The 26,707-nt window shown below is 35.3% G+C and overlaps 1 protein-coding gene across 1 annotated transcript in view; it reads left to right on the forward strand.

Moving 5' to 3' along the window:
- The window catches only part of LOC132543467 (A disintegrin and metalloproteinase with thrombospondin motifs 9-like), a 153,980-nt gene that overhangs the window by 27,289 nt on the left and 99,984 nt on the right, over nt 1–26,707 (forward strand). The window contains exons 4-5 of the mRNA XM_060206969.1: nt 19,006–19,232; nt 22,533–22,616. Coding sequence (XP_060062952.1) covers nt 19,006–19,232; nt 22,533–22,616 — 311 coding nt within the window. The remainder of the gene's footprint in view (nt 1–19,005; nt 19,233–22,532; nt 22,617–26,707) is intronic.

The following is a 26,707-nucleotide window of genomic DNA, read 5'->3' on the forward strand; positions in this document are numbered from 1 at the left end:
GTACATACAGGCAGACTAGTATCAGCAATATCTAAACAACATCAGGACATTTTGTTTGTATGCAGAATATTCTATTGGAGAATGTCAAGGTCATGGCATCAAGGTTATTTGAGGGATTATCTGAAAGCATGCTTCATGAAGAACTTCAGATGGGAACAAAAAGATTGAAATAGAGCATGGGAAATCAGAAGTTTGGTCTGATTGTTCAGATGTTGCTATGGTAACTGATGTGACAAATGCAGATGGAACTGGATGTTCAGATGTTGCTATGGTAACTGATGTGACAAATGCAGACCGAACTGGGAGGTCAATTCAACGGTTCATTTATTGAAGTAAAGAAGAAATTTAAAAATACTAATCATCCTGCAGAAGCCCTACAAATTTAAAGGAGAGATGTTTGTCGTTTGTCTGGTGAGGTTGGGGAGAGGAAACATCATAGGGGTGCTTTAATGCAGTAGCCTGTGATTACAGTAAAGGAATCTTATATGTTACCACACAGATAGCCAGGGTTTCATCTCCATGTTATAATGTTCAAACTTTCACTAACCAGATTTCAGTAACAATCAGAGGAACAGAAACAACTTCATTACTACAGAAGTTATTATGTCTCCGAGAGATTGATAGTTTGGTGTGACCATTTGGATAAGGTTATATGTCTGACCATCTATAAACATTGCCAGCTTACTGGACACTCTCCAAACTCTGTCTGTCTGTGATAATGAGGTACAGAAATTGCGGTTCTTCTGTAGCCATGTCAGCAGATTTCATTGTGTTCATTTTTTTTTAAAAAGATGTCTTCAATTTTACAGAAGAATATTCTCTATGAGTCAGAGCAGACTCTAAGGCTATCGGTCAAAAGTCTGTAGTATGACTGTGATTGGAGGTGTGATGTGTCTGTAGTGTGAATTTCAAATGATTTGTGATCAAACTCTCTGGTAACTGGTCGGTGTATGATGGTGTATGATCAGTCTCTAGTATGAATATTGTATGATGTGTGATCAAACTCTGGCAATGTGTCGGTGTATGATGAAGTACAAATATAACAAGAGCGTGTTTGGTGTATCATCTCCTGTGTTCTATTTGAGAATTCAGGACTGCTTATATCTTCTCACATTAGACTATATATAAAACAATATGAGGTGTCTGTTATGACTCATCAATCTTCCCGGTTTTAGCTGAAATTATGAAGTTTTGATTCATTAAAAGATACATTTGTATAACCTTATATTGGCAGTGTACATTTTACTGCAGTTTTTATGTGTTTTCTACAAATTGAGGATAGGTCCAGAATATCAGTGAATGGACAGTATTTGATTCTGAGATAATGGAAAGTTTGAGATCTTTTTTAATATAAGAACATGCAGCATGATCGCTGACTAAGCGACTTGTACACCATTGACCTTCAGGATGTTACATGTACTTACAACCTTGTGAGTTTCATGATCCCGTTTTCACCCATGTGAAACAACGGTGCTGGTAAGATGATTTGCATCTTGAGTCGGACGTGCATGCAGTGTTCCAACACTTGATATCACCAACTCTACAACATCTCCTGGCAAACCTATTACCAACAGATACGGTTTGCTTGTGTGTTGAAATCTCGCTGTAGGTCTTGGGGGCAAAAACAGAAATTCAATGATATAATAATGACAGAGAGTGGGATTGATTTTACTGCCTATGACCTGTCAGGGTCACAGATTACAAAATCTTGGGAATGTCGGAATTAGGGAGGGTAAGATCTTTTCTCAACTCCAGACTTACCACAGAAATTATGCACATTAATATTTGAGCATAGAAATCTGTCGTCATTCATGATAAATTTGGTGATTAAGATCTGCTGTGTCCCTATAACGATCAATTATCATATGTATTGATATCCTGATGGCTGACGAGCTATACACCCTACACTATCACACTCTGCACTTGATGCCTAAAGCACACATATTTCATTTATGCCACACTTGAGACAGTTACTTACATGCCTGAATTTAATTTGCATAATAATTTTTAAAAGGTAAGATTAAGCTGTTTCCAATGCTCTTGAATTTCTATGAAGCTCCCTAGAAATTGATACAAACTGAGATAAAGCATGTCAGGAGCAAAGTTTATCTACAACATCAAAAGTACAGCCTAACCTTTTCATTGCCAACACCAGAAAAAAATAGAATCTCTTTTCTTTATTGTTTCAAGTCCTTTTTTTGGTCATATTTATCTTATCAATTCATTTAAGTCAATATTCAGTGTAAGGTCTGCCATTGTCAGATTTTCTGACTTCCATTCAAAATTAGACAAGACGAATGTCAAATTTTTTTTTGCTGAATAATTCTTATAATTTGATACAACTTATGGTTTACATCTACTTACTGTATACAATCATTATTTTTTGTGGATGATTTATTTTCAATGATGACATGGGTATGCTTTTTATCCATGAATTCATCTGTCCATGAACTTTAAGTAGATCTATTGAGCGACATTTATCCAAGAAATGAAGTGTCCCTTAAAAAGTAGTATTTTGAAAAACGATGAAAATTGAGCCCTCCAAAAAAATAAGATTTACAGTAAGCAGTTTGTAGTTAGTACATAGTTATCCAAAGAAGCTTGAGAAATAACATTCCTGAAATAGTGTGAAGTGTTTTGAAATTACTTGAACACTTATGAAACTACTTATAAGCATGTGCAAAGGAAGAATGATTTTAAGTCTTGTAAACAATGATTAAAGATAAAATTTGGTGTCCCAGATTTGGATTTTGGACTCTTATATAAGGATGCTACTGGGAAGGATGTGTTTATCAGTGTTCAGAAGAATAGGATCATACACACTGTTCCTTTACATTTTAATTGGCCTAGTTTGGTGAACTGGTACACTACATGGGGTATGTGTATTGTTAAAATCTTACAGTGGTCAGTGAGATTTGACTGACTGGCCAGTGGCCAGACATTATCAGGGTTAAATGACCTGTAAGCTGTGCGTGGTGGAGACTGTCTCCTCTTGTTTCACCTATTTAGGTTGTAATTTATTAATCTGTTTATAAACACCAGGGTATAGTTCGATCTTGTCACATATCCATGTTCTTGTCAATCATTTCTGACTAAATACTCTCAACACTTCTTGATGAGTAGTCTAACCTAATCACTTCTAACTCCATACTCTCTACATTTCATGATGAGCAACAAACCAACCCAGCTTTCCAACACCTAACCATATCTGTACAGTCCAACTCAATACTCCAACACTTCTGCCCCAGCTCCAACATATTTTTGAAAATATGCTCAATATCTGTACTTGATATTTGTCCTGATGCGGTCCGTAACTTACCCACAGTGTTATTGTTCTGCTACTGTAATAACTGTTCATCGGTCGGTTTGTTCTGAATTCCTGCGGGATTAACTCAGCCTGATAAGACAGAAAAAAAATGTAGATTATCAGGAAAAAGAATGAAATATTTGTGTGAATTTTTCCTAGTTTGTACATCTGTAAGGCTGTGTGTGATTGGTATGAATTATTGTTCTATAAAAAAGTTGAATCGCTATCCGAGTTTGATAGGATCTGCTCTACATTGATATAAATGTGATATAAGTGCGCCTCGGCCAACACAAACCTATATTATTTTTGATTTAGGGCACACATGGGTTTTTGGAGGTGCTAAACTGAAGATTAAAACCATCTCTAGGCTAATGGGTGACCCAGTCATCAGCAGTATGGAACAGGATTATCCATACCCAGCACCAACACCCTCTATCCACTCATGCAAAGCTATTCTAATAAGGATTTATGCTTAGTTGGTAGCGGGGGAAGTTAAAATAACTGGGAGGTCTGTTAGGAGGGTAAGGATCTGCAATAACAGTGCTTTCCTAGCATGTTCTACACGAGATATAGGTTAGGATCCCCAATAGGTGAACACCACACTGCAATATCACATGTATTAGACTGATGTCTTTACTGACGGGCCGAGATACAAAATCAAGATACAAAAACAGGGAAGGAGGTCAGAGGGCTAATTCTGTTATAAAATAAAGACTAACAGACTAATTCATTAGGGGATAGGGGTTAGAGGCTATAGGCACAGGAGGACTGGGGCTTGGGGGCTAATTCATTAAGACTTAACAGAACAATGGCTGGTGGAGACAGCTCATCGTGATTGACTCGTCTTGTGTTGGGATTATTGGATTTTGATACGGCTTCATATTGTTTTTTCAAACAAAACCATCTTGTTTGATTTATGATGCAGTCATTTAAAATTGTACTTTTGAATTTCAATATGGTTGAAGTGTGAAAGAACAGTAAGGGTAGGAGACATCGCTGGGTTTACGCAATCCAAGTTTTATAGAATAATCAAAAAGCAGGCATGTATTGGGTCCTAACTGTGATGTCGGATCACTGTGGCCTGATGTGACTATGTCATGTCAGTGGTCATTAGCCTGGCTTATCTGCCACTGTCCCAGCGGTGTTAGATCGGGTCTAATTAGGCAGAACAGTCGGCACAATGCAGAGTTTGCACTTAATCACTAAGTGTACATGATCCGGGGCATAATGGCCAGGTTGTTGCAGAAATACTCCTCACGTATTGATCTTGCTCTTTTTCTGTCCGATACACATGTATTATAAAGTCATGTAGTTGACATTATCACGGGTAGTGTGTCAGGTTTGTGTTGACTCTATAGACTCCACTACACCCATACTGCTACTGTGAGGAGAGAAAAAACCGTGGCTATGTCAGAAGGGTATTGTGACACATCATTGAAGGATAGCGTGTGACTCCAGAAATCCTGTCAACTAGCACAAGGTCACCCTAATCTTGTCTAATATCCACTGTATCAAATCTTTACAATTCCAACATGCAAACAGCAAACAAAAAAAAAAAAACAAAAAAAACTCAAAGCTAAATCTTCTCTTTGAAATGCGATAGATTCACAACTGTATAATATATATCTAAAGATCAAGATGAGAATTCTGTCATAGATTTCTGAAACGTATTAAGTAATTGAAATTAATCCAGTTGCTACGTCATGTTTTGTTGATTATAAGACAGGCTTGCTTTGTCATATAGGACACATAGAATACATACATTATCAGTAAACACCCTGTTGATGTCTCACTGACAATCGTTGATAAAACTTTTTTATTATCTGAAATACTGGAAAGTGACCAGGCCAGGACACACATTACACATTTTTACCTGTACATGTCCAGTTTGTCCTCAACTTATGAATGGGACTGGGTCGTTAGGCCAAAACACAGCAAATTATTTATAGAGCAGACTTGGTATCCATGACAACAACAAACTGCGGATATCACTGGAGTACAAATAGTAAAGTTAAAGACCTGATCTAGCCATTGTTATATGTGATCTAGTCATTGTTATATGTGATCTAGTCATTGTTATATGTGATCTAGTCATTGTTATATGTGATCTAGCCATTGTTATATGTGATCTAGTCATGGTTATATGTGATCTAGTCATTGTTATATGTGATCTAGTTATATGTGATCTAGTCATTGTTATATGTGATCTAGTCATTGTTATATGTGATCAAGTCATTGTTATATGTGATCTAGTTATATGTGATTTAGTCATTGTTATATGTGATCTAGTCATTGTTAGTCATTGTTATATGTGATCTATTCATTGTTATATGTGATCTAGTCATTGTTATGTGTGATCTAGCCATTGTTATATGTGATCTTGTCATTGAAAATCAATGGTATTGGCTATAAACTTTATCAAGTGAAGTTGATGAAGACAAGTTGGTAGTTAGGAAAAGTGTCATATTGTTGCTACTATGAAAATTGTAATTTGGTGGCGTTAATTTGATCCGGAAGTTGAGAGGTAAGAGTTTTAACTGTTACTGAAAGTTTAATGACCTGACAGAATGACAATATTTTGGTTTTTATAACTTTGATGAGAGTTTTTTTATAACTTTGATGTGTGGTTTTTATTACTTTGATGAGTTAGAGAATTACAATGTCTATTTCTCTCATGATAACATGAATTTGGTTGCTGGTGTGTTGTTTGTGTACTTGTTTACCTTACAAAATAAACAAACCTGACGGCCTGTGGTACATTTCCTTCAAATCAGCATTGTTTCAAGTGGCGCAGTATCTGTCTGGCATGTGGATCTAGTATACAGCAAATAAAGTAATTCTATACAGTGACAAATCTGCTATGTTGATCTTGTCTGGGATTAGATATATAGCTTTTAAATCTGTATTTCTTTACCAGAAGGATCCGTAGAGCTTCTATCAAATTCCATTTGTTCAAATTAATTATATTTGCAAACAATATGTTTGTAAAATATTTCATGAGGTAATTTATACCACAAGTATGTTTGCTGAACAATGCACTTGAGAAGTATTACAAAATTTCACGAGGGCTCTATAAGACTTTTCATCGCTGGCTTCATTATAATGAAAACAAGCTGTAATTGCGGACACCTTAGAACAGTCAGGCTGTGGAAGTGATTCTGGCAGAGTGCACCACCAACAGAATAACACAGAGATCAATGTTTTGTATCAACAATTTATTTGTGTATTTCATGTCGCGTATAAGATTTCCTATAATTGATACAACAACTGGTTTCACTGATTTGAATGACATTGAAATAAAAAGAGCACAGTGTTCTGAAAACATGAGGCACTTAGGCTTTGGAACCTTGGGGCTCCAAAACGCTGAAAAAAGATCAGATTCTAAACTTAGGTTACAGTGACGCACGGCACTTCCTGACGTAAATATACAAAGAGGTTCAATGTTATTACACATGTACAGGTCATTGTGTCTGTGATGGGTTGTTAGATAGGGGAGGTCTGGGGTTCACAACCTCTACTGCTGTGGTTTAAAGATTATACTTTGCAAGTTTCTTCTAGGTCGTCATTCATTGCCTCATGATTTTCTAGATTACCAACCCTGACAGAGAATGACGGATGGAGAGAAACAGAAATCAACTTTTGAATGTAGTATCGGTTAACATTACATGATGGATTTTCCACATGCAGTGTGAAATTCTCACTTTGGTTTTTCTTTAGAGTTATAGTGATTTTAACAGACATCCCCAGGAAATCTGTTAACAAGAGAAGTCTATGTAGTCCTCACTTATCTCATAGAGTTTCTGTAATTTAAGACTAGTTGATCTATTGGGATATACTTATCCCTTACATCTCCCTACTCCCGTCTTTGATAATTTGTGTTTATAGAGAGTATTACAAAGGTCACGCCTGGCAAACTTGTATCACTTTGGCACCAGAAATTTACTTTTATTTCATTTTCGTGTTGAAGAGGTGTGGTAGCAGAAGACATGTACGTCAAGGATGTCAATTATAGTAGGCTTTATTAGACCAAGTCTTTACTAGGTCAGACACAATGAGTAGTGTCAGTATCAAGTCTAAGTAGGGTTAAATATTAACCAATAGATTTCATGTGGTCAGTCATGGCGACTCAAATGACATTTAATTGGTCATCAATGGTCATTATAAAGGTCAAATTTTGTCTGTTTCTCTGTTTTGTAGAATTGATTGTTGTAAAAGATTTTGACCTTGGCAGTCATGTAACAGACATGTTATTGTCTAGTCTTATCAAAACATCAATAAAACCTCTGTAGCCCTTATCTCTCCTAAGTGTTTGGAGGATAATACTGTAGGGTGTAACCAGAAATGATAGTGATCTACAAGCTACTAACCACTACAACCTTTCCTAATTACGGATGACAGGTCAGAGAAAACCCCAGTAATGTTACAAGTCTGTGGAGGAGCATTGCCAGGTTGGGAGGGCCCCCAGAACAAAGCCCTCTGACCTTCCCCAGGCCTCCCTATCCCTTGCCAGCGCAGGAGCTGGTGGCATACTATGACCTCAACATTGCCATCTGGCCAGGGATTCATTCATAAAAAACCCAAACATTCTCTGCAGATCCAGGTTTCTGTTTGTTGGCAGTCCAGAGCCAAATCCCATAGCTTCCTGTGCCAGGATATGTATTATAGAAGTACGAGTATCTGTAGTGGTACCTTCCTGTGCCAGGATATGTATTATAGAAGTACGAGTATCTGTAGTGGTACCTTCCTGTGCCAGGATATGTATTATAGAAGTACGAGTATCTGTAGTGGTACCTTCCTGTGCCAGGATATGTATTATAGAAGTACGGGTATCTGTAGTGGTACCTTCCTGTGCCAGGATATGTATTATAGAAGTACGGGTATCTGTAGTGGTACCTTCCTGTGCCAGGATATGTATTATAGAAGTACGAGTATCTGTAGTGGTACCTTCCTGTGCCAGGATATGTATTATAGAAGTACGGGTATCTGTAGTGGTACCTTCCTGTGCCAGGATATGTATTATAGAAGTACGGGTATCTGTAGTGGTACCTTCCTGTGCCAGGATATGTATTATAGAAGTATGGGTATCTGTAGTGGTACCTTCCTGTGCCAGGATATGTATTATAGAAGTACGAGTATCGGTAGTGGTACCTTCCTGTGCCAGGATATGTATTATAGAAGTACGGGTATCTGTAGTGGTACCTTCCTGTGATCAGAACTGGATCAGTATCTTGTCACCTTCAAGTTTATAGTGTTTTCTCACCTAGTTTATAATGTATAAAGTGTCTTCTAACCTACTTATTGATAGTGTCTTTTCACCCAGTTATAGTGTCTTCACTTTCATTTAAATTGTCTTCTCACCTATGGGTTAATAGTGTCTTTTCACCTCCCAGCTTTTAGTGTCTTCCCACCCACTATATCATAGTGTCTTCTCTCCTAGTTTATAATGTCTTCTTCTCTCATCCCAGGTTGTAATGTCTTCTAACCTTCTAGATTGAAATGTCTATTCACCTACTTGTTAATAATGTTTTCTCACCTTCTAATTATAGCAAACTTTCTGTTTATTGACAGGTATAATTATTTTTGTTAGTACAGTCCATACAAGGAACAAATATCAACAAAGTTGTTGGGAATCTATTCCTTTGGTGTAAATAAGCATTCTGACTTGATATGATGACCTTGAAAATTTGCAGCTCATTTAGACCAAGTTATTTATAGAAAGACTGCTGCTAGTTTCACTAAAACAAACATTTGAACTTTCAGTCACCTAACTTTAGAATTAAGGACATAGATTATCACAGAACATGAGAAGATTGATGTAAACATGGGGAGGTCACTAGGTGAGAAGAGTTGAACCTAATTGACAAAAGTGAAAACATAATAGATACAGAGAATCTGTATTAGTATTATAGTCCACCTAACTAATTACTCTCCACCTAACTAATGACCGTCCACCTAACTAATTACCGTCCACCTAACTAATTACTGTCCACCTAACTAATTACCGTCCACCTAACTAATTACTGTTCACCTAACTAATTACTGTCCACCTAACTAATGACCGTCCACCTAACTAATTACTCTCCACCTAACTAATGACCGTCCACCTAACTAATGACCGTCCACCTAACTAATGACCGTCCACCTAACTAATTACTGTCCACCTAACTAATGACCGTCCACCTAACTAATTACTGTCCACCTAACTAATTACCATTCACCTAACTAATTACCGTCCACCTAACTAATTACTGTCCACCTAACTAATTACCGTCCACCTAACTAATTACACTCCACCTAACTGATTACCGTCCACCTAACTAATTACCATTCACCTAACTAATTACTGTCCACCTAACTAATTACCGTCCACCTAACTAATTACCGTCCACCTAACTAATTACCGTCCACCTAACTAATTACCGTCCACCTAACTAATTACTGTCCACCTAACTAATTACCGTCCACCTAACTAATTACTGTCCACCTAACTAATGACCGTCCACCTAACTAATTACCGTCCACCTAACTAATTACCATTCACCTAACTAATTACTGTCCACCTAACTAATTACCGTCCACCTAACTAATTACACTCCACCTAACTGATTACCGTCCACCTAACTAATTACCCTCCACCTAACTGATTACCGTCCACCTAACTAATTACCGTCCACCTAACTAATTACTGTTCACCTAACTAATTACTGTCCACCTAACTAATTACTGTTCACCTAACTAATTACTGTTCACCTAACTAATTACTGTCCACCTAACTAATTACTGTTCACCTAACTAATTACTGTTCACCTAACTAATTACCGTCCACCTAACTAATTACTGTTCACCTAACTAATTACCGTTCACCTAACTAATTACTGTTCACCTAACTAATTACTGTTCACCTAACTAATTACTGTTCACCTAACTAATTACCGTTCACCTAACTAATTACCGTCCACCTAACTAATTACCGTCCACCTAACTAATTACCGTCCACCTAACTAATTACCGTCCACCTAACTAATTACCGTCCACCTAACTAATTACCGTTCACCTAACTAATTACTGTTCACCTAACTAATTACCGTCCACCTAACTAATTACTGTTCACCTAACTAATTACCGTCCACTTACTAATTAACTACTAATGACCGTCCACCTAACTAATTACCGTCCACCTAACTAATTACTGTCCACCTAACTAATTACCGTCCACCTAACTAATTACCGTCCACCTAACTAATTACTGTTCACCTAACTAATTACTGTCCACCTAACTAATAACCGTCCACCTAACTAATTACTGTCCACCTAACTAATTACTGTCCACCTAACTAATGACCGTCCACCTAACTAATTACTGTCCACCTAACTAATTACTGTCCACCTAACTAATTACTGTCCACCTAACTAATTACGTCCACCTAACTAATTACCGTCCACCTAACTAATTACCGTCCACCTAACTAATTACTGTTCACCTAACTAATTACTGTCCACCTAACTAATGACCGTCCACCTAACTAATTACTGTCCACCTAACTAATTACTGTCCACCTAACTAATTACTGTCCACCTAACTAATTACCCTCCACCTAACTAATTACTGTCCACCTAACTAATTACCGTCCACCTAACTAATTACTGTTCACCTAACTAATGACCGTCCACCTAACTAATTACTGTTCACCTAACTAATTACTGTCCCTAACTAATTACCGTGCACCTAACTTACCGTGTTATCTCAATGATTATGCTTACATTGTCAGATCAACCTACTGTCATATCTACTTATCTACCTGTTGTCATATTATTATCATATCTATCTACCTATTGTCATACTATTGTCATATCTACCTATTGTCATACTGTTGCTATATCTACCTATTGTCATACTATTGTCATACTATTGTCATATCTACCTATTGTCATACTATTGTCATATCTGCCTATTGTTATATCTACCTATTGTCATATTTACCTATTGTCTATCTGTTATCACAATAGTCTACCTATTGCCCACCATTTGTCATGTCTCCCTATAGTCTATCTATTGGTATAGCTAAATATTGTCATACCTGTTTATTTTACACCTATTGTCATATCTACCTGTTGTCATACCTACCTGATGTCATGACCCCCCATTGTGATGGACTGGCTTAGTTTTAAGAATGATGGACTGCTCTAGCCAACAGAAGTCAGTTTTACTACTGTTTGATGGTTAATACACACCGTCAATGAAAGTGCGAATCAGTTTTCTGTGTCAGTAGTCAAAGGGTTAGGGCTAAACTCCAGGTATGTGTATCTGTTTCTGTAGTATCAGGATCCCAGTGACTGGTACCATTGTGTAGGGCCCCGCTGCTCTCATCAGATGGCAGATTTCATTCATAAACAGATAATAATCCATTAAGAGTGAGTGATTGTCGCTTGCATCAGTCTCGTTTTACCTGGCGTTTATATAGCGTTTACCTGTATTATACCAGAGAAGGGTCGGTCTACCATTTCAAGTTGTTACACCTTACGATGGGTATCGATATTTCTTCTACATCAGTCTCACTTTAATTTGTACAAAGTAGCTGACCAGTTCTTCATCTGATACCAAAGTTGACAATTCTCCATCATCTCGCGTGTGATAAGATCAGAATCATTTTTGACATCAAAGCTATCTACGTTCCAAGTCAAAAGGGGACTGACTCACAGCTATAAAAGGGGCCGACTCCATCAGAATACCTTACAAGGCAACTCTTTATCACCTGCACAAAAAACCAGGTGTACAAACATTCCCCATAGATCCTATCTCACAACTTAGCTGCATCCTCACAAAGTAAATCACAATGTTATACTTAAGATCACTTTTTTTATGATAACATTTTTTTTGTGGTGTTCGTAGTGGTGATAATTTGATCCCCTTCGTCTGGTTATTAAGTTTTCTTCTGCTATTAACACGCAGCAAATGGGGTGACTCTGTACAAGAATGCAAGCATATGAATCATAGGGCTTCATAACGATGGAAACAATGTTTCAAATATTTAATATAACATTGGAAAATTTCAAAGAATATAAAAATGACATTTCACTAGTATCAGTTCTATCAAACAGATATGAAATATAGTTAAAGATAAATAACTGATCGTCCAAAAAATGTCTCTTTACTCATCAGAACTGATAAACAGAGAAATACTGATCTTTCAAACTTTGTAAATAACGACTCTGTTAATCCTTGTCACTTTTGACCGATCAGTTTATTTGAGGGACATGCAAACAGGAAAAATCCGTCCAAGGGTGAAAGATCAACTGATATTGATTAATACTCAAAATTAATACATAATATGCTTGAAATATGAAACACCGTAAGTCAATGACCTTATTGAAGGAAAAGAAAAAGAATAAAAAATAGATTGAGAGTATTTTGGTATTCATGTGATGTGGTGTTTGCTGTGATGTGTGTGACTGGAGGGATATCCAGGGTGTAGCGTTACTGACTCATTATTCATGGCCTTTTTAGCACTCTTTGGAGAGGTCTTTCTGTCTTCTCAGCTTGTAGGAGCTGGTCAGTGTAAGATTACAGAGTTTCAATTTACTTATGATAACGTCATACGTGATGGCCACAAATGTCCAGTGGAGCCCATGACCGCAGGGCACAAGGTTTCTCCTCATAACATCAGACAAGCCCTAACAAGACACTGACCGCCTGTGGTCACTATCCATGTCCAGGGTTTTTTAAACTTTACAAAGTGACTGACCGCACCTAAATTTCCATTTTGCCAATAAGAGGTGACATTTTCGGGTTAAAATATTCCATATTTTGAAAATGATTAAATGTCCATTTATGTGGCGAATGTGAGAGTTAGTAGTTTACAGTGTCAGATCACTGGGATCAAAGCCGATCTGGCTAGGTAGATCTCAGGTATGACAAGGTTAACCACAGGTATGCAAACAGCACCAGTTCACACATCTGTTGTCAATGAATGAAAATGGAAATTTGTAGAATCGTAAATGTTTTTGTGTTATAACTAGGGTTTTGCTTATGTATGAGAAGATGTCAATGGCTTTTTAAGTAAAAGAAAGTTGTTGGAGATCACACCTGTACCTGAGATTGCCCAGGAGTCTTGACCAGTCAAGTCCTCATGTGCCTCCTTATACAGGTGTCACAAACACCAGGCTCTCATTTAAATTTTAATTACAGGTATGTTGCTTGTAAAAGTATCAACTTGAATCATAGTATTGTCAGTAAGACTGGCATCTTCAATCCAATTCGTCCTCTCGATAGTTCAATGTGGTATGTTCCTTGCTGGTAAAGTGCAGTGTAAACAATTTGGGTATAAATGTTTAAAGTATTTGCATTGTCATCAGGTATATCCTCAAAGTGTAGCTGTAAAGAGAAGAAAAATTATTACTACAAGCTGGAAATATAATGTAAATATGTAGGAAATGTCTTCAATTACTGTGAAGTGACTTGTTAAGTTGTGACTGTGAAATGTTGTTGTTTTGTTGGGTCACGACTTTGGGCAATGCTTCTCAATTGTCAGGTGATAACTTTGGGAAAGCTCTTCAATTGTTGGGTCACGATTTTGGGAAAGTTGGTTATCTTAGAGTCGATGAAATGCTCTTTATTTCAGGGGTCATGACTATGGGAAGTGCTTATGAATCATATGTGGTTCTGAAGACACAAGTACTAGTGTGACAGTGTGAACGGTTGTGGTTGACATGCTTGAGTAGTGAATCTTGTCAGATTGGGCAAAAATGATGGTATTTTGGCTACAGTGGCACAACAGCTTGAATAAAATGGATAGAAGTGCTTCACAGTATCATGAATAAATCAGACAAGTATATAAAAGATATGTATATATAGTACCATGAATTAGTATTCCAGACCTGTGTGCTGTTAATTAATTCATAACGTTTGTGCCTTTAATGAAATCTTGACCTTTGTGCCTTTAATGAAATCTTGACCTTTGTGCCTTTAATGAAATCTTGACCTCTTGACCTTTGTGCCTTTAATGAAATCTTGACCTTTGTGCCTTTAATGGAATCATGACCTTTGTGCCTTTAATGAAATCTTGACCTTTGTGCCTTTAATGGAATCTTGACATTTGTGCCTTTAATGAAATCTTGACCTTTGTACCTTCAATGGATCAGAGCTATATGCATAAAAATCACACATTCCACTTCTCCAAATTCTATGAACAATAAATTTAATGGTGATTACTTTGATGATTATTATCGTCTTTTTCGACTTATTTTACTGAATTATTTAAAAAAATAAAGGTTATTTTTTCAAACAAGGAGTGAATTCCTAAGCACTCTCAAATCCAATCCTAACTGGGTGCTGACATTATAACCCAAACAAATAGGATCTTACTTTTCACTGGTTATTGTAAACGTGAAATAGATCCGAGTGAATGTCTTGGGTGGACAGTTTGAGGGTATTGTGTTTGTTGTTGGCTGACCAGGGGTCATTAGATGTTATCGGTAGTGGACATGCAGCAGCCCTTCATCAATCACCTGTAATAGGACTTTAAATGTTACATTTCCATGACAAAAACTTTGTGTGTGCTCTTTCATAGTCATTGCAGATGTTAACAAGAGCTAATGAAATTTTCGGCATTGTTAATAAAAAATGGAATATTTTCACTGTCAATTATGGTTGAAGTATGAGACCATAAATCAAGTGTTAGCTTAGTACCCAAGGGTTATTGAAGAAAGCATTCTTGTGCATGTTTCAAATATCGTGACAGGAAATGTGGCGGTATGTTTGATGGCATGCAATGGTGTAAAGGAGAGCTCCAGTTAACACTAAAATAGACGGTGAATACCTGATCGTTTGACCCTAGGTTACCTGATGTCATCACTTGAACAAGCTTGAAACTTCTAAAACAGATTCAAAAGCATATAAAATATAGATTGCCTCTGATCACTACCCTAGAGTTCATACTTCTTGTAGCTAGGACAAAAATGGTACTTACTGACCCAGAATTTGTTTTGTAAACTATGTAAAACTGATTTTCCACTCATGAGCAAACATACAACGATTAAAGTCATAATAAGTATGGTGGTGTACAAATCTTTGTGCATCACAATAATAGGGGTTGGCCCAAGATCACTGACTGGGGTGAAAGGTCAGACTAATGATAGAGTGATCAGGAGGGACATACATGAGGGGGAAGCAGTTGGCTGACCCTATTCACTCCTATGGTGGGAATCTAATCGTTATTGTGGTTGTATGTCATGTCTTGTTAGCATAAATCTCCCTCCCACAATTAGGTCTTGAATTATCTCCCCTTTATAAGATGGTTCGGAAAGGTGAATGCCCAGAAACATTTGTATCATCTCTTATTAATGATAATGATATTCTGGAATATTGTTGTCCTCATAAATTTCATTAATATTCTGTGGAATAATGTTCTTTACATCAATCAAATTATCTCGAGGTTTTGGACAAATAACTAAGGATCATGTAAATTCTGATGTGTTGATATCATCACAATGAAAGAATCCCTCAAACAGGAATTACATGAATAGATACATATCTGTTATATTCTGACAAGAGAGTTTATAAGTGTTTTATAATGATAGATCACCGCCTTTGTACACTTTTTTTGTCCTGTAGGATGAGTAACATGGTCGTATTTTGATTGTTTACATGGCTAGTGATCATGGCTGTGAATGAAGCAGTCCCTCACCATCATGATACCACTGTGTTGTGGTGTCGGACGGTCGTCAAAACGGAATCTAGGATTGCTTGTACCTTCTGTGACATTTAATGAAAAGTGTATGTAGCTAATGCTACATGTCGGATGTAGACAATGTTGTAGATATTTTATGTAGTTCATCTTGAGAGGGACAAATTTATAAATTTCTTGAACCATCCTGAAGATGTGTTTATAAATTGTAATAAGAACTTCAAGTCAGATATAATGTGAAGGGTTCCTGGGCTTATTTCAGAATAAATATGGTAAATTTGACAAAGGGATGAAGAATAGAGATGTAAATAAGTTGGAGTCAGATGTAACGTGAAGGGTCCCTGGGCTTATTTCAGAATAAATATGGTAAATTTGACAAAGTGATGAAGAATAAAGATGTAAATTACTTGTAGTAATATACCACACATTTCGTTGTTTTTTGTATCGGATTTATTGAAATTGAAGAAAACCCAATTCAGCAAAAAAACAGAAGACTTAAGTGTATTAATTTGCGTGAATTTTATTTCTGCAACAGATTTTTTTTAATAATCTTCGTCATTATTGGTTCAGTCATATGCAGTTGTTAAGTGTATGAAGCAGTGCGATGATTTGTTATCTACAGATCAACACTGACGACGTCTAGGTGAACAATAATACATGTGTCATTACGGAAACACTATACAATGTACGTAAACCAAGATGAAACCCCTTCACTTAAGACCGATTTTATGTGATAATTTGGTGTGATTTTCCTCTAGAATCATCTGTTGATTATTGATAAGTTTTGAAACTTGTCGACGACCCCTAATGTGTCTGTGTAGTTTCTGATGCGAGTGTTATTGGGTACTCCACTATTATTGTCTGGGTCGCTGCACTGGTGCACACAACTTAGACTTACACAAGTCCCTCCTCAGCCTGTTACTATCTTGTAAACTTTCTGTACTGGAATTGGTTCCTTATAATGTACAGTATTAATATTCTGTCCTTCCTGTTAATAGGAGCGTAAACTCCTGACATTTGTCTCACTTCTAGAACAGTCTGCACATCATAGCTCCTATCTGTTCCCAGTGAACTTGGTGGGCAAAGCTGATAATATACTGCTTCCTGTCTGGTATATTCAGTTTTTTTTTTTCTTTTAAATAAAATTTAGATACATAGGTATGAATTTATAGATTCTGCATAACTGGGGTTCCTCTCACACATGTGAGTTATGTGGCTGACGAGTTTGTATCTCTGCTGCAATTTTAATCCTGAAAGCGCTGCAGGATTTGTAATACTTAGCGGAGATTGTTATTATGTCTAGGACTTTATTTCTCTCTTGGATGAGCTGATCTGTTGAAGAGGCCCACGCCCTTATCTCTCTACTATAAAATAGACACATTATCTGTCAATGTAGCACTTTCACACTGTAAATTTTAAGTGGCTTAATTTGAAAGTGAACTGTTTGAAGATTTATACATTCTCAAGCCTTGTGTACCAATTTATAATATCTGATTAGGCAAATATCATTACATTATTACACTGATATTAAAACTTCAAGTCAGACGTTTTAACTCTTTCTGTTTTGAGGGTGATATGCTGCAATGTTCATCCTGAAGTAAGAATTCTGCATCATTTCTTAAGATCGTATGTTGTGTGGTTACCTTACATTAAAACTGGAGATAGCTCTGTGTATTAAAAAGAACGGTGCTGAAATAACGGTACTGCTTTACTATTCCATCAAACAGCATAATAAGATTTGATGAGAATGTGTTTTGCATGCTTTCTTCCCCATTTCAATCATTACTGAAGCTACAAGTGTTGATATGCCAATGATACTGATAAATGCTACAAGTGGGGTTTACAACATGACTTTATGTGAAAACCCATTGGAGATTGCCAGGCTTATAGCAAGATATCTGTTGCTTCATGTAACAATTGATGTTCCTCTGTCTGGAGTGACAAGTCTTTGTTTAAGATGATCAGTTGGGATACCTGACAAAGTGATTGGTAATAGATACTGTGGTCTGCAGCACCTGTAGGGACTTAGATCTAGAAGTTCAGAATCAGAGTCTGGGTTCAGGGCACCTGTAGGGACTTAGATCTAGAAGTTCAGAATCAGAGTCTGGGTTCAGGGCACCTGTTGGGAGTTAGATCCAGGAGTTCAGAATTAAAGTTTGGGTTCAGGGCACCTGTTGGGAGTTAGATCCAGGAGTTCAGAATTAGAGTTTGGGTTCAGGGCACCTGTTGGGAGTTAGATCCAGGAGTTCAGAATTAGAGTTTGGGTTCAGGGCACCTGTTGGGAGTTAGATCCAGGAGTTCAGAATTAGAGTCTGGGTTCAGGGCACCTGTTGGGAGTTAGATCCAGGAGCTCAGAATTAGAGTCTGGGTTCAGGGCACCTGTTGGGAGTTAGATCCAGGAGTTCAGAATTAGAGTCTGGGTTCAGGGCACCTGTTGGGAGTTAGATCCAGGAGTTCAGAATAAGAGTCTGGGTTAAGGGCACCTGTTGGGAGTTAGATCCAGGAGCTCAGAGTCACGAGTCTGGATCCAGAGCATTGGTGGGGAGATAGCTTGAGTAGCTCAAAATCAGAGGCAGCATCCAAGACACCTGTGGGGAGTTAGATCAAGGAGCTCAGAATCAAAGTCTAGGTCTAGAGCTCATGTGTGGAGGTAGCACAGGGGGTTCAGAATCAGAGTTTGGGAGTTGGACCCTAGAGCTAAAAGAAACCAAATTTGGAATGAGTAACTCCCCCACACTAATTGATAATTGATAATGAGTCAGCTGTCTGCTGTTTATATGGTCTTGTAATGGCTAAGTATCCTATGTGTGAAATTAAACCATATTTATAGCAGTAAACACCCATGCCTTTCTCAGACAGGTAGAATATTTCTATAAAATATGTTGTTTAGGAAACTAAATTGTACAAAATGTGATGAGACAAAGTTTAATTGTAATAATTTCTTTGAAAATTTTCAGGCAATTAAAATTTAATGAACTGTTTTTGTAAATGTTGTTTTCATTTGTATCTTTTCAGAAAATTACAAGCATACGAGGAGGAAAGAGAGTGATGATTCTATATTAAAAAACAATACCGTTTTATCTAATAGTCGTAGTGTGTACAGCAATCATCCCTTTCATCATGTACATAGACGTTCTGCTTCACTAAAAAGACATGTAGAGGTCATGGTCGCCGCAGACTACGAGATGTATCGGTACCATGGCCGTGATTTAGAAAGATATATTTTAACATTAATGGCAATAGTAAGTATATTAATGTGAATTCTGTTATTGTTGTCTGCGTTATTGTAAATTTCGTTATTGTTATCTGTGTTATTGTAAATTCTGTTATTGTTGTCTGTGTTATTGTAAATTCCATTATTGTTATCTGTGTTATTGTAAATTCTGTTATTGTTATATTGTAAATTCTGTTATTGTTGTCTGTGTTATTGTAAATTCTGTTATTGTTGTTATCTGTGTTATTGTAAATTCTGTTATTGTTGTCTGTGTTATTGTAAATTCTGTTATTGTTATCTGTGTTATTGTAAATTCTGTTATTGTTATCTGTGTTATTGTAAATTCTGTTATTGTTATCTGTGTTATTGTAAATTCTGTTATTGTTATCTGTGTTATTGTAAATTCTGTTATTGTTATCTGTGTTATTGTAAATTCTGTTATTGTTATCTGTGTTATTGTAAATTCTGTTATTGTTGTCTGTGTTATTGTAAATTCTGTTATTGTTATCTGTGTTATTGTAAATTCTGTTATTGTTATCTGTGTTATTGTAAATTCTGTTATTGTTATCTGTGTTATTGTAAATTCTGTTATTGTTATCTGTGTTATTGTAAATTCTGTTATTGTTATCTGTGTTATTGTAATTTTTTTTATTGTTATCTGTGTTATTGTAAATTCTGTTATTGTTATCTGTGTTATTGTTATCTGTGTTATTGTAAATTCTGTTATTGTTATCTGTGTTATTGTAAATTCTGTTATTGTTATCTGTGTTATTGTAAATTCTGTTATTGTTATTGTTATCTGTGTTATTGTAAATTCTGTTATGTGTTATCTGTGTTATTTTTAATTGTAAATTCTGTTATTGTTGTTATCTGTGTTATTGTAAATTCTGTTATTGTTATCTGTGTTATTGTAAATTTGTTATTGTTATCTGTGTTATTGTAAATTCTGTTATTGTTTCTGTGTTATTGTAATTTTTTTTATTGTTATCTGTGTTATTGTAAATTCTGTTATTGTTATCTGTGTTATTGTAAATTGTTTCTGTGTTATTGTTATCTGTGTTATTGTAAATTCTGTTATTGTTATCTGTGTTATTGTAAATTCTGTTATTGTTGTCTGTGTTATTGTAAATTCTGTTATTGTTATCTGTGTTATTGTAAATTCTGTTATTGTTGTCTGTGTTATTGTAAATTCTGTTATTGTTATGTGTTATTGTAATTTTTTTTATTGTTATCTGTGTTATTGTAAATTCTGTTATTGTTATCTGTGTTATTGTAAATTCTGTTATTGTTATCTGTGTTATTGTAAATTCTGTTATTGTTATCTGTGTTATTGTAAATTCTGTTATTGTTATCTGTGTTATTGTAAATTCTGTTATTGTTATATTGTAAATTCTGGTATTGTTATCTGTGTTATTGTAAATTCTGTTATTGTTATTGTTATATTGTAAATTCTGTTATTGTTGTCTGTGTTATTGTAAATTCTGTTATTGTTATCTGTGTTATTGTAAATTCTGTTATTGTTATCTGTGTTATTGTAAATTCCGTTATTGTTATCTGTGTTATTGTAAATTCTGTTATTGTTTTCTGGTATCAACAACAACTATTATCAATCAATATATTTACATAGGAAACTGTTTGTTTCCAACATTTTGGAAGATTTCAAAATCATGTTTCTTAACAGCTAAAAGATAATGCTATTAGATGGTTTTGTTATAATTACATAAGATAAGATACAAACATGAACTGTAGGTGATATTATCAAGCCTTAATTATATCATCAATGTCATGCTTTGTTATTTCCTGTGTTTTTAAGATTGTCATAAACACTTTATCGTTTGTTTTGTAAATTTTTTTTTCTAATGCTCTCCCTGCTGCAAATTGTAATGTCATATTTTTTCCTTTTTTTGCAAATGTCATGTGTTCTATCCCGTTTTCCTAAATGTCCTATTTTATTTTGTATGTATGAAGTGTTTTACTTTAGTAACTTTTCAGAGGTAAATGTTATGATGGAATAATTTTTGTCATTCACATTTTTTTATTTCAAAAATGTTGTCCATTTCCTGTTAGTCTAAATCTGTTTCTCCTCAGCTTTCCTGTCAGAAGGCTTTGATTTTGTGGCATTGATGAAATTATCAATTTTCTCTTCACATCTAACCTGACTTATTATTAAATATTAGTGGCATCTGTCGACCTGACCCTGATTCAGCCTGTGTTTCCCTCTGATTAACTTCTATCGCCCTGATTAACTCCATCCCCGTGCGTAACATCAGCGTAACTCTCTAGTGTATGAATGAATTGGATAATAATGTCAGGTATTCCACATATTTCACTGGTTCTAACTGGATGTAGTTAGCTTCAATCAAAATCTAACAGAAAATGGCAGAAGAACAATTTACATTGTAAGTAGATGTTAGCGAGGGGGTAGGGGGCTGACAAATGTCACGATAATTTGAGGTGGTGATGGGCTATGTGTTCGCTCCCTGTGTTCCGAGCAACGAGAGGCCTTGTGTTATCATGTTTTGTTGAGCGTGGGTTATATTACACTAAATTAAGTAATAATACTTGCACTCATAATGCTACGACACTCTGTATTGCTTGTGTCAGCTATAATACAAAAAAACTGGTTTATCTTAATGGTAACTTATAATTTGGGTATATCTTGGTGTGGATGGGTTTTGTAGTAAAAACTCACATTTTCATATCTTATAGTGATGAGGTAATAGAGAAGTGAATGCAATGAAAACACAGGCTGATCTCATCCAGGGCATTCATCACATTTTTGTGTATAAAAGAAAAGTTTTATATTGTAGTGAACTAGATGATATCTGTATTTTTGGTATTTCTAAATTAAAAGAAATGTAGTGAAATACCTGTAACAAACAGTGCGGCTATTCTCATCCTTGTGAGGTAGAAATACAACCCAATGGTCCCGGTCTCCTACACCTAGACTGTTCATAAAAAAAACACATATAGATATATTTGAGAAAGAAATAAAAAACTTTGTTTATTTTACAACAATTTTGAGCCAATTAACTGCATAGCATGGAGGGAGTCAACGGAAATGTATACTTGATACTGATATTAAAAATTCAAATTTCAAACTATGTATTAAAAAAAAACTTAAAGATCTGTCATCACAGATGAGGTTAATCAATCACTCAGCTGATTTATTCATCAGAGTTGTCTAAAAATCACAATTATTTAAAATTTCATTAGGATTTTATTTCCACTATAAAATTTTGTGTATGATATATCTACATCGGAAATATTTACATTTCTTCCACTTTTTATACTTTTTCTGATTGGAATTTTTTATGGTGTTTTTCAGGTCAACAGTGTATATAAACATTCATCTATAGCAAACTTCATCAATATTGTAGTCGTGAAAATCGTTGTGTTTAAAAGTGTAGAGGTGAGTATCATCTTTGTACATTTTATATTGTTGTTTGGAATATACATTCAGTTGTGATATTATGAGATGTTTTGTTCCTATGTAAAGAGCTTTGTTACTATGTGGGATGTAATGTTACTATGTGGGATGTTTTGTTACTATGTAGGATGTTTTGTTACTATGTGGGATGTTTTGTTACTATGTAGGATGTTTTGTTACTATGTGGGATGTTTGTTACTTTGTAGGATGTTTTGTTACTGTGTGGGATGTTGTATTACAAAGTGGGATGTTTTGTTACTATGTGAGATGTTTTGTTACTATGTGGGATGTTTTGTTACTATGTGAGATGTTTTGTTACTTTGTGGGATGTTTTGTTACTATGTGGGATGTTTTGTTACTATGTGAGATGTTTTGTTACTATGTGGGATGTTTTGTTACTTTGTGGGATGTTATGTTACTATGTGGGATGTTTAGTTACTATGAGGGATGTTATGTTACTATGTGGGATGTTATGTTACTATGAGGGATGTTTTTTTACTATTGGATGTTTTGTTACTTTGTGGGATGTTTTGTTACTATGTGGGGTGTTTCGTTACTATATGGGATGTTTTGTTACTATGTAAAGAACTTTGTTACTATGAGGGATGTTTTGTTACTTTGTGGGATGTAATGTTACTTTGTGGGATGTTTAGTTACTATGAAGGATGTTATGTTACTATGTGGGATGTTATGTTACTATGAGGGATGTTTTGTTACTATTGGATGTTTTGTTATCTTGTGGGATGTTTAGTTACTATGAGGGATGTTATGTTACTATGTGGGATGTTATGTTACTATGAGGGATGTTATTTTACTATTGGATGTTTTGTTACTTTGTGGGATGTTTTGTTACTATGTTGGGTGTTTGTTACTATGAAGGGTGTTTTGTTACTTTGTGGGATGTTTTGTTACTATGTGGTATGTTTTGTTACTATGAAGGATGTTTTGTTACTATGAAGGATGTTTTGTTACTTTGTGGGATGTTTTGTTACTTTGTGGGATGTTTTGTTACTTTGTGGGATGTTGTATTACTATGTGGGATGTTTTGTTACTTTGTGGGATGTTTTGTTACTTTGTGGGATGTTTTGTTAATATGTGAGGTGTTTTGTTAATATGTGAGATGTTTTGTTACTTTGAGGGATGTTTTGTTACTTTATGGGATTTTATGTTACTATGTGGGATGTTTTGTTACTTTGTGGGATGTTTTGTTAATATGTGAGATGTTTTGTTACTTTGAGGGATGTTTTGTTACTTTATGGGATTTTATGTTACTATGTGGGATGTTTTGGTACTTTGTGGGATGTTATGTTACTATGTGGGATGTTTAGTCATTATAAGGGATGTTTTGTTACTTTGTGGGATGCTTTGTTATTTTGTAGGATATTTTGTTAATAGGTTCATATGTGAGATTTTGATGTTTAAGATGGTTTGTTGCAAAATAAATAGTGAGATCACTGGTAAGATGGTTTGTTGCTAGGTAAGATGGTTTGTTGCTAGGTAAATTGGTTTGTTGCTAGGTAAGATGGTTTGTTGCTAGGTAAGATGGTTTGTTGCTGAAAATATTTTTCATATTTTCTTTTATTAATTTTTCAATCCTTATTATTTTTGTGAAAAAATAATAGAAGAAGGCAGCAGTGACCTACATATATATGTCTTAGATATAGATGACCTATGTGAGATTTGCAATAGATTTGTGTCATGATAAAGGACATCATACATAAATGACTGCTGATATCATGGACTGGTGTACTGGTATGACTTATCTGCTGTGTAAGTTTTGTGCAGATTTACCATATATTGAATAAGTTTAATGTTATAGGTATTAGTAGCCTACTCATTTAAGAGAAAATTGACCACTCAACAATGACTTGAAATGGGATGACTCATCTATATTTAGATTCTGACCTATAAATAATAATGTGACCTATTTGTAGGTGACAATGACTTGTGTAAAACCTACTATGACCTGTGTGATAGTTGAATGATTAGGTGATACTAAGTGTACCATACGTCATATATGGTCATTATAATACAGTTCTGCTTTGTTTAACAGTGTGCTGAACGACCCTGTGGTCATACAAGGCCTAGCTATATTAATGTCACTTTTATACAAAAAATTGGTGGGAGGCTACGCTCTTGGATTTTATTTATGAAAATTACGTTTATGAATCATTGACAGAGCATTTTATGTCAGTTGTAAGATTTCATTTTAGATGAATTATACAATGGTTTGACTGTAGGTCACCGTCCTCCAAATTACAGCAACATGGACATAGGTCAGCATGGCAGTGGTTAGATAATGCTTATCATCTTCTGTGATGTATTAAAGGAATATAGGGACTTTACCTTAGTGTATTAAAGGAATATAGGGGCTCTACCTTAGTGTATTAAAGGAATATAGGGACTTTACCTTAGTGTATTAAAGGAATATAGGGGCTCTACCTTAGTGTATAAAAGGAATATAGGGGCTCTACCTTAGTGTATTAAAGGAATATAGGGGCTCTACCTTAGTGTATTAAAGGAATATAGGGGCTCTACCTTAGTGTATTAAAGGAATATAGGGGCTCTACCTTAGTGTATTAAAGGAATATAGGGGCTCTACCTTAGTGTATTAACAATATTAGTATTAACAGATAACAAAGTTGTTGTCTTGCAGTAAGTAGGAAGATGTAAAACTGTAAGTAGGGAGTTATCAACAGCCAAACGTAAAACAAGGCTCTGAGTAGGAGATGTCCAGTTTATCTACAGCTTCAGGTGTACTGGCCAGGGTGATTGGAGTATCATCTATGACAGGTGTCCTGCCCAGAATGACCACAGCTGACCACACTCATACCGCTATGGATCCCTCTTCCTGTCCACACAAATAGTCACTTGAACACAATATATTAGAGCTGTCTTCTTCTTCATTTAGTCATTTGGTGAACATAAATAACAGTACATGTATTAGGGGAGGAGAAATTTCATTGTCTCGTCAGTTTCCATTCATCTTGTTTAACACTACATATTGTAGTTATATCTAACTGACCTACATTTTATAGCTTACCTGCATCTCTTTACCTACATCTGAACTTACTTACATGTCATACCTACAGTTCATAAGAATTGCGGTGTCAAATATCTTGTAGTTCACAAGATTATGTTAAATTATCAATTTTTGTGAGGGGATTTATTTTTGTAGATTTTTTTTGTACTTTAAATGCACAAATTCAATGGACTCAAAGTGAAAATGTTGAAAATAGTAGATTTATTCAGCTTTATCAATCTATGAAATAAAGTAGCAATGAAATTAGAATCCCTGTAAGACCATGAAAATTAGACACCATGAAAATGTGTGATTTTACAGTATATCATTAATAATGAATTGAACTGAGGGGATTAAAACTCAACTCCAACAATTATTATTTCTTTCCCAAATTAATAATTCAGTGTAGTAATAAATGAGATAAAGTTGTTTTGGAGTCTGTGGCCTATTTGTTTTATTTCTGAACTGTGAACCTTTGACGTCGTAGCTTGTGCCTTTGGTCAGCATTTTTTAAATGTGGTCATATTAACAAGAAACCTTTATTCAGTGGTGGAGGCCACAGATATAAATGTCACCTTATTTGGATGTTGACAGGCTAAGCTGAGGGTCCCTAGGTACAGATAAAGCAACACTTTTATGATAAATATTTATATGTGTATCTGTCCTGGCTTATACAATAGTTATATGGAGGAGTTAGTGTATATGATTACTTCTACAAGTTAATGTTTCTGTATATATGTATAACAGTGTTTTCTCGTCTATTGTAAATTTCACAGAAATTGTGAGTAATTCAAAAACTATCATAGTGGAATTACGCTGTTGTGATAGTGGTAGACAAGGTTATAAAAAGTTATAAATACAAGGTCAGGGTTGCATCATAGGTCAGAACAAGGTCAAGGTTGTTTGAAAGTTCAATATAGGGTATCCTAATAGTTCAATATAAGGTCATGGTTATATTGTATTTTAATGTAAGTTCAAGGTGATATTATAAATCAATGTGAGGTTAAGGATTTAGTAAAGGTTGATATAAAGTAGTAGATTAAGTGATGGT

The sequence above is a fragment of the Ylistrum balloti genome, unplaced genomic scaffold (assembly GCF_031769215.1).
Source record: "Ylistrum balloti isolate Yb309-2 unplaced genomic scaffold, AGI_CSIRO_Ybal_v1 Utg369756, whole genome shotgun sequence".
In the NCBI taxonomy this organism is placed as follows: Eukaryota; Metazoa; Mollusca; class Bivalvia; order Pectinida; family Pectinidae; genus Ylistrum; species Ylistrum balloti.